Source organism: Manis javanica, chromosome 7, assembly GCF_040802235.1.
Source record: "Manis javanica isolate MJ-LG chromosome 7, MJ_LKY, whole genome shotgun sequence".
In the NCBI taxonomy this organism is placed as follows: Eukaryota; Metazoa; Chordata; class Mammalia; order Pholidota; family Manidae; genus Manis; species Manis javanica.
The window spans coordinates 89,733,077-89,741,903 of NC_133162.1; the positions used below are offsets into that span (position 1 = coordinate 89,733,077).

General features: G+C 39.2%; 1 protein-coding gene across 1 annotated transcript; it reads right to left on the reverse strand.

Moving 5' to 3' along the window:
* Positions 1-647: 647 nt before the first annotated feature.
* Positions 648-4,547, reverse strand: MAP10 (microtubule associated protein 10). Its single transcript, XM_017671272.3, is given in 3 exon segments — positions 648-1,175; positions 1,177-1,217; positions 1,220-4,547. Coding segments are annotated over 3 exon segments (3,066 nt in total). The 5' UTR covers positions 3,963-4,547; the 3' UTR covers positions 648-893.
* Positions 4,548-8,827: the final 4,280 nt, after the last annotated feature.

The following is an 8,827-nucleotide window of genomic DNA, read 5'->3' on the forward strand; positions in this document are numbered from 1 at the left end:
TCCCTTCTCCAAAGATTTCAGAGAACACCTGTTTTATATACAGAAAAACAAAAATGTTACAAATATCCATGTTTCCAAAAGGGACTTTCTGCAGGCTTATTTTTAGGATTTCTGCTTGTTTTTACTGCTTAATTCTAGTCCCACCCACGATGTATTTTAAATGCATGGCCTTTATCTTTGTTCAACACATGCTTTTATTGCACTCCAAACACATGCCAGACACTGTACTGGATGCTAAGATTATACTGGTGGGCAAAACAGGCACGGTCCCTTCTGTCACAGAAACTTGCCCAACAGAAGAGAAACATGAGTCAAGTAATCACCTAAATTGTGGTGAAACAAACAAACAAACAAAAACTATAAAGCATCTAACAGCATATAAAAAGGACTTCACCTCTAGGGGATTGGAATATGCATGTGTGTAGGAAGATTTCCCTAAAGAATTCATATCTATATAAAACATGTAAGCTCTTATAACTGCAGGGACCTTATCTTAAATATTTTTGTATCTTTCTGCATCTCACACAGTAAGTCTTCTGTATTTGTTCAGTGATTTATTCTTAAAAGTTGAGGCTTGCCTTATTAACGAGCCTTATTTTTTCAATGCTAGGCATTAAGTCAGCTTTAGGATAGATACTTTAAGACAGTTTAGCAAGTTAGATATTTTTATTTTTGTAAGATTAAACAACTTAAATCTTGTCTAGATCATAAGGTGATTTCATCATCAATATTGTCAAATTTAATGGTGGAATACTATTTAAACATCAAAATAATGACCAACTTATTTATATCTCTTAAAAAGAATTATTTACATAATTCATGTACTAAAATAAAGTTATTATAAAACTACTAGTACACATAGGCTACAAAAATTCTTTTAAAAGCACATATTTTTACACTGTATATCCTGGAAGTTTATTTATTACTAATTCACAAATATCTTTGCATTGCTTGGAAATATTTAGTGAACCAACTTCATCTTCTTCAACCTGATCTGATGTACTACTATCCAAGACATTAAATTCTAGTTCTGACAAAGTAGATGGTAGATAAGAACTTACTTGAGATGTCCAAGGAGACTGGCTATTTTCTAACGATTTGCAACCAGTTCTTGTTTTAAGTTTTACAGAGATACCTTGACCCTTCTTTAAAACTTTAGAATTATGCATTCTATTTTTGATCAATCTGGTTTTCTCTCTCCTCAGTCCAGTGTGATATAAATCAGTGGTAGAGATACTAGATTCTTCCTCCAAACTTTCATCTCGAGTCTTTGAACTCTGAGATTTTTTATATGAGTATACAGGTGAGCACACTGAAAAAGGTGGGTTAAGAACAGAGTTCTTTTCACTGTTATTTTTCTTTATGGAAAATCTTGTTTCACTAGACTTACTTGTACATTGACTATTTTCTGCCCTTGGACCACTACAGTAAGCTTGCAAAATTGTGCTAGTGTCCTCAGTGGTACAGAAATCTTCTGAATAGCAAGGGCTGGTAAAGTCATCTGAATACTTTAGTTTTGAGATGCTTTCAGAGCAGCTATTTTTACTTGGCTTATTTTCACTCACATCAGCCAGAAGAATGTCATTATCAGTGGTTTTAATCTGCTTAACATCTATTTCTTTGTCTACTACAATTCTGTCAACTGCCGCAACCTGGGGGAAAACACATGGCCTTTGGACTTTCATTTCCACTTTTCCTTCCAAAGTCTGTGTAGGAACAAACCTTTCTGGGGCAATGGAATTTGCAAGCCTCACAATTTCTTCTAATGGACCCTTACTGGTTCTATGTTCATCACCATCAACTGCTTTTTCAGTTTTCGGTTTGGTTTCTTTAGCTGTGCTGGGGTCATCAAAAACTCCACTAATTTGCTTTGAGGTATCATTTTCAGCAAAAGATGCATCTGATTCTACATACTTATCTTTAGGCAGTTGATGTGGCTTCTTATGTTGTTCTGCAAAGCTTAATACTTTAATTTTTGATGATGGACTTCTGAGTTTTGCATCCAGTTGTGCTTTCATTTTTCTATACTCTTCTCTCTTTTCATGTACTACCAGCATACCAGGATTTGTTTGCTTTAAACGTAGTTTAAGTGTATTTGTTAAGCCATAAAGTAGCTTTCCCCTGGGAACTCTTTTGGGCCAGGAACCACTGTTCTTTTCAAAATATTTATCTTTCTTAAGACTTTCAGCTTGGTTCCTTTTATCCTGAAGGCCCATTGACTTTTCTTTTTCCCACACAGAAGGCTTTTCCTTCACAGATTCAGACTTACATGTGGATTTGGCAGAAGATTCTGGTGACTTATCCTTAGTTCTATATAACCAGGCTAAGTGAGGATGTATATGAGCAGGGCTTGCAGTGGGTTGGTTGTACAACAAGGACAACTCAACTAACAAAGCATTTAATAAAGGCAGCTGCCTTATTGTATTAATTCTATTTTGTTCAGTTTGAGTGTTATGTGTAGTTTGAGTTCTTGCTCCTACATCCTGAACATATGGAGGATTTATAAGCACTGGAGGACTCTCAGGTGTTGCAGAATTTGTATGTTTCAGAGGATTAGCCTGTAGTGGGGGATTTACAAGTTTTTCTTCTGGAAAAGTACCATCCAGTTCATCAGGTACATCCATCTGAGGCTTAATGGTGATTTTACCCTGTATAGGAGACACCTTTTCTTGGGTCAGATGTGTGTAATACAGAGGAGGAGGACAAAATGTGTTGGTTTCAATGTCCAACTCTGTGACTTCCTGATTGGGGGTGCTGACACTCCTCACACCACTAGCATTTGAACAAACCGAGGTGGTTCTACCGTTCTGCACAGAACATGTGTTATCAGAGTTGCTCTTAGTGTGGAGAGCTATTTCCTTCAAATCCTTCGGAGCCTTTGGGATTTCTAAACCCACCAGAGGCCTATCAGCATCACTTGGGTTTGACTCTGAGATTGACTGCTGCAGCGGTTGCTTTTCCTGTGGGGTTTGGGAACTGATCTCTACTGCCTTCCGCAGCTCTCCACTTTCCACTCCACCTCCTCTGGAGGTGACCGGCCGCTTAAGATGGCCCAGCAAGCTGCTTCCCAGATCAGTCAGGCGGTAGCCCAAGGCAATGTCCCCAATCCGCTCCCCCGCATGGTTATGCAGAGGAAAATTTCCTCGATGACCCTGGCAGCAGGCGGAGGCGGCCGGTCCCAGGGCCTTGCGGACCGCAGCGGCTAGCGAGATGCTGCAGGCACCCAGGAGCTGCGGGGAAGGAGTCGGCTGCCCAGGGGGTAGCTGAAGCAGCAAGGTATAAAGCGGGATCCGAAGGAGCAGGCGGTGCAAGGTAGCGGGGTGCAGGTGGAAGAGACAGCACTTGCCGCGACCAAAGCTGAGCAGGCCGGGCCGGGGTTCCGGAGCCGGGGCGGCAGGGCCGCCAGGAGGGTAAACGAGCAGCGTGGGGAAGTCCAGCAGGCGGAAGGCCACGGCGGGGCACAGGGAGCGCGATGTCCGCGGCGGCGAGGCCTCTACCTCTTCCTGCTCCTCTTCCACTTCGATCACGGGAGGCGGCGGCGGCGGCGGCAGCAACCCGGTTTCCAGTAGCACCCAGTCTACTAGGAGCTCCAGCGAGAAAAACCGCTCGGACAAGGCGGCCGCCATTGCTGTTGCCCCAGGAGACGGTGACGCGGTCTCGGAGAACGGGAAGATGAGCCCTTGGTTCTCGCGATAAACGCGGGGAAAACCGCGCCCGCGCCTGCTCTCCCGCGAGACTTGGGGGCACCCATGCGGGTGTAGGCTGCGTCTTCTGGGAATTGTCGCTTTCCCAGGTATTTTGCTCTCCAGACTTGTATTAATGCAATTGCTTATGATACTACCAAGGGTATGATACAAAAAATAAAAGAGGGATAATTTTTCGGGTTTGGTCACTTTTTTTTTTTTTATCACTGCAGATTCCATGCAATCTGAGGAATATTTAAAGTAAATCCGGACTCTCATTCCAGACCCCAGCCTTCAGAAAGCCAGTTAACTGTCCATGGCCTACCTTCTGTGGCAACCCGTCTATCCAAAAGTCTGAAGCAGCCTAGGAGCCGGAGAGTTAACGGTAGAAGGACTTGTACCACATTTCCAGCTGAGCAATCACCACGTATGAGACTAATGTTAATGATTCCATTCCGCAATATGCACACATAAACACAGGGTTGGGGGAAGGGAGCGGGGCGGAGGATAGCACACAGCGCTGTCCCAGATTTTGAAAGAGACAGGCTTCCTGCCTCAATGGGCTAGCCAGCTAGGTTAAAACCAAAGCTGATTCGCGGAGAGCCTTGAATGCCAATGGTTAGGAATTTGGACTTCATTCTGTGCAAGTTGTTTTGAGTGAATAAGTGTGATCATACCAATGTTTAGTAATGTTAGCAGTACAAATACAAATGAGATATTCTACTATTAATTGAAGTCAGAACAGTCTATTGGAAGGCTAGTGCAGTGGTCTAAGTGAGACAATTAGGGTCTGAACTTGGTCAGGGTTGGTGGAGAAGAAAAAGAAGTAACAGAAGAGGCATTTGTGATAGCAGAATATAGAATTTGGTGACTGGAAAAGAGCAGTTGTGGGTGAAAATTGCTACTGAAAGAGAAAAAATTGAGGAGGAACAGATAGATTTTTTTAAAAAGTTACTCTGGATTTATGGGACATGTAGAGTTTGAGTTGCCTGCCAGACAACACACATTCACACATTATGTGAATATGTTCAACTTTAGAGAACTTTATAAACAGTAAAATTGCAGTGCATTGAAGATCAGACCATCTCGAAGCTCGAAAAATTCAGAAATGGGAGGGCTTGGTGCTTTAGTGTGAAGATGTGAGGGAGGTTTCATTGCAGCATAGAAGGTACTATTGGCTTTGAGAATCTTACTCGCTACCTGCAGAGGAAACATCAAGTAACATTCTTAATAGATGGATGACATTGAGCAATAAAAACATATTCACAGTGAAAAGCAATGAGGTATTGAGTCCATGTGTGCCAGGCAAACACAGTAGGTAAAATTCCTCATAGAAGGCATCCAGCTGGAAGTCTTTTGAGTAAGGCTAATAATGTGGAATATTAGTACTTGCATATCTCCTATATACAGCCACGGAAACCAATGCCTCTCTTCTATAAGGACGCAGCTTCTGTAAAATGTATAATTTCTGCAGGTATAATAAGTTCTCTGCTCATGTATTAAACATGATTGATATTAATCATATTTTAATAAGAATATTTTAAATGTAAATAATGCTAAATATAACATAAAATTTTGCTATGATAATTAAAACGTTTCCATGTTCATAAACTACACATTCAGAAATAGCACAGTGCAGTGGCCGAGAACCTGGCTTCTGCAGCAAGCTACCTGGGTCAAATCCTGGCTTTGTGACCATGTACCAGTTTCTCAATTTGTGAATCATTTTCCTCATCCAAAAGAGGGGTAGTTATATTATCTACCTCATAAAAATATTATGAGTATCAAGTGAATAAATATTCACAAAATTTTTAAATAGTGCCTGACATAGTAAATACTAGTCCAAATAAATACTATTTATTATTTGCCACAGAGCAGAGTTTTCAGCTGAGTTTTTTAAAGCACTCAGCTATTAGTTAGAATAAATAATTTATCTGATAGGAGCCTGTTAAAGAATATAATTAAAATGTAGAAGATACAATAAACATAATTAAAGAGATTAAATGAGAAATTATTTAAAAGGAAAATGGAGAAAATACAGGAAATGCACTGTGCTGTGTTAAAAACAGAAATGTAAAAAGGCACAGGTAAAGCCCTTTCCCCTTTACCATAGTTAAAAATGCCTTGCAAATGCTAGTCTGGCAGGCTAAGTCTGGGAAGCTTGGCTCTGAGAATTGCTTAAGGGACAGACTGGCATTCCGGATGTTGCCCTCTGGCCCTCAGTTCTCCCCTATTGGCTTTTGAAGGCTTCTGTTTCAGGGTCTAAATACATAATGTATTCTTTTAGTTATTTATTTATTATTCATTTTATTATCATTAATCTACAATTACATGAAGAACATTATGGTTACTAGACTCCCCCCTTCACCAAGTCCCCACCCACAAACCCCATTACAGTCACTGTCCATCGGTGTAGTAAGATGCTGTAGAGTCACTACTTGTCTTCTCTGTGTTGCACATCCCTCCCTATGCACCCCCCCCCCAACATTATACATGCTAATCGTAAGACCCCTTTTCTTTTTCCCTGCCCTTATCCCTCCCTTCCCACCCTTCCTGCCCAGTCCCTTTCCCTTTGGTAACCATTAGTCCATTCTTGGATTCTGTGATTCTGCTGCTGTTTTGTTCCTTCAGTTTTTCTTTGTTCTTATACTCCACATTTGAGTGAAATCATTTGGTACTTGTCTTTCTCTGCCTGGCTTATTTCACTGAGCATAATACCCTCTAGCTCCATCCATGCTGTTGCATTGGTAGGATTTGTTTTCTTCTTATGGCTGAATAATATTCCGTTGTGTATATGTACCACATCTTCTTTATCCATTCATCTGTTGATGGATACTTAGGTTGCTTACATAATGTATTCTTGGAGCAAAAAATCTTCTCTTAGGAGAAGTACACTCCCACAATCATTCATTCAGGACCTAAGATAAAAGCCTGAACAGGGAGATGCCCTGTCCCAGGGCCTGATTAGAGGCTTCTGAAATCTAAGCCAGATATCCCCCTCTCCTAAGTGAGTTACAAATGAATTTCACACAACTTTAATGCTATAAAAAAATGGAACTTTGAAAACACCTTGTCATTTTCTGTCAATGGTAAAGAGGACATGACTTTAATCTTCATTGTGTGCAGTGTTTCCTTGTGGATCTGTTTTTCTTTGTTTCTTTTCATCTCCTCTGTGTCTAAATTTCTGGCCAGGGGGAATCATAGCTTTTCCATTATGCCGTCTTTTAAGTGAGGGACAGAGTTATGATAGCCATGATTACCACTTTCCATATCATAGACTTGAAATAGCTGCTGTAAATAGTGCAAATAATAGAAAGAAATTCTGTAACCTTGTACCAAGGCTCTGTGTTGCATTTTCAATTTTAATTTTAAACTTACCAGGACTTGATATTGGAAAATCCTTCACTTAAGAAGGACAAAGAGCAAGACTGAGGGTGGGAGGGAAAGGAGCAGGGGTGTTAAAGAGACTAAGTGAAGGCACTAGCAGTCAATAAAGGGAAAGTGGTCAAAGACCCACTCTGATAAACCTCTCTTCCAGAAAGGAATGGGAAAGAAATCATGCAGCATTCTTAAGGCATTGAAAACATGGGTTTATTAAAAAGCCAAATGATACATAAGATGGATAAGAATGGTTTTGAGAGAGTTATGTGACTGTCATTGGCAATTAAAATGTTGGATAGGGAGCTGACACAGGCCTTGATGTCCAGGCGTCTTGGATTAAAATATCAGCTTTTCCACTTCATAAGCATGTAACTGGGACAAATTCACAATCTTTGGGAAGTTTCCTCTCAGAATAGTTCATAGATTCTCAAACTAGTGTACATGTTAAAATGCAGTCTTGGATTCTACTTCCAGACATTTTGGTGTAAATGGTCTGAAGCAGGGTCCAGAGAGTCATTTTTTTAAAATTAATATTCATTTATATTTGTTTACATTGGTGTGGCAACACTAGCAATAATATAAAAATGCTATTTATGGATAGTGCATTAAAATTTACATTCCTATTACTCATCAATAATCATGTTAGAAGAAGGTTAAGGACAAGCTTTCATTAGAGGAGAGATTTTCTAAATCTTTTAAGTTTGCTTTTTTAGTACTGCATAACATCACAGCTATTGTTCTAAAGGAAAAAATATATTTTAAATTAGCATACACATTTTTTGCGTTTTAGCATGGGTTCTAAAAAACAATTAAAATTGAGTATTTGCATATTGTGGGGATTTCCAACTTTACTAATTGGTAATTTTAGTGAAATTTTACATGTCTGTTACAAGTCCAATGATGAATTTTTGAATTCTTCTAGAAAGGTGGAGAAACCCTGCTTTAATATTCTAAGCTGTCACACTGTCTTATTTATTTATTTAAATGATAGAGGCTATAAAATTATAACTCAGAAAGAGGGTTTTTTCACCAAGATGGAAAAATCTTGTCAATTTAGAAGGAAATATTGATTGCTCTATGTAATAAATCTTGAAAGTGAGTGTTGTTCTTAAACACAAAGTGATATTTGGCCTCCCTCATAATTAGAAAAATACAAAGCTGCAATGAGATACCAATTTTAAAAAACTAATCATATTGTCACAAATTTTAAAATGTGATCATATACTGTGTTGTCCTGGGCGAGGAAAGAGACACATTCATGGTGGGAATGTAACTTAGTGCAACCTCTATGGACAGTAAGTTGGAACCATCTATCATCTTTAACCCTGCAATTCCACTTACAGAAAATCTTTCTTACAGATGTGTATTGACACACAAAGAAATGGCACATATACAAGGTTACAGACTGCTGTGCTGTTTGTATTCACAAAAGACCAGAAAAATATCTAAATGTTCATCAATAGAAGACTAGATGAATGCTACATCCTTTCAATTGAATATAATGCAGTTGCTAAAAAGACTAAGAATTCTTAAGATGTATTCAGAATAGTATATAGAACAAACTACTCTTTGTTCCAAAAAAAAAAGAGACAGAGAAACATATCCATATATTCACAAAATATATCTGAAAAGCTACCAAAGAAATGGCAATGACAAGTGGTTGAACTATGAATCCTGAGGACAGGGTGGCAGAGAGACTTAATTTTCACACTATGCCCTTTTGCAAATTTTGAATTTTATATCATATGCATATATACCCACTC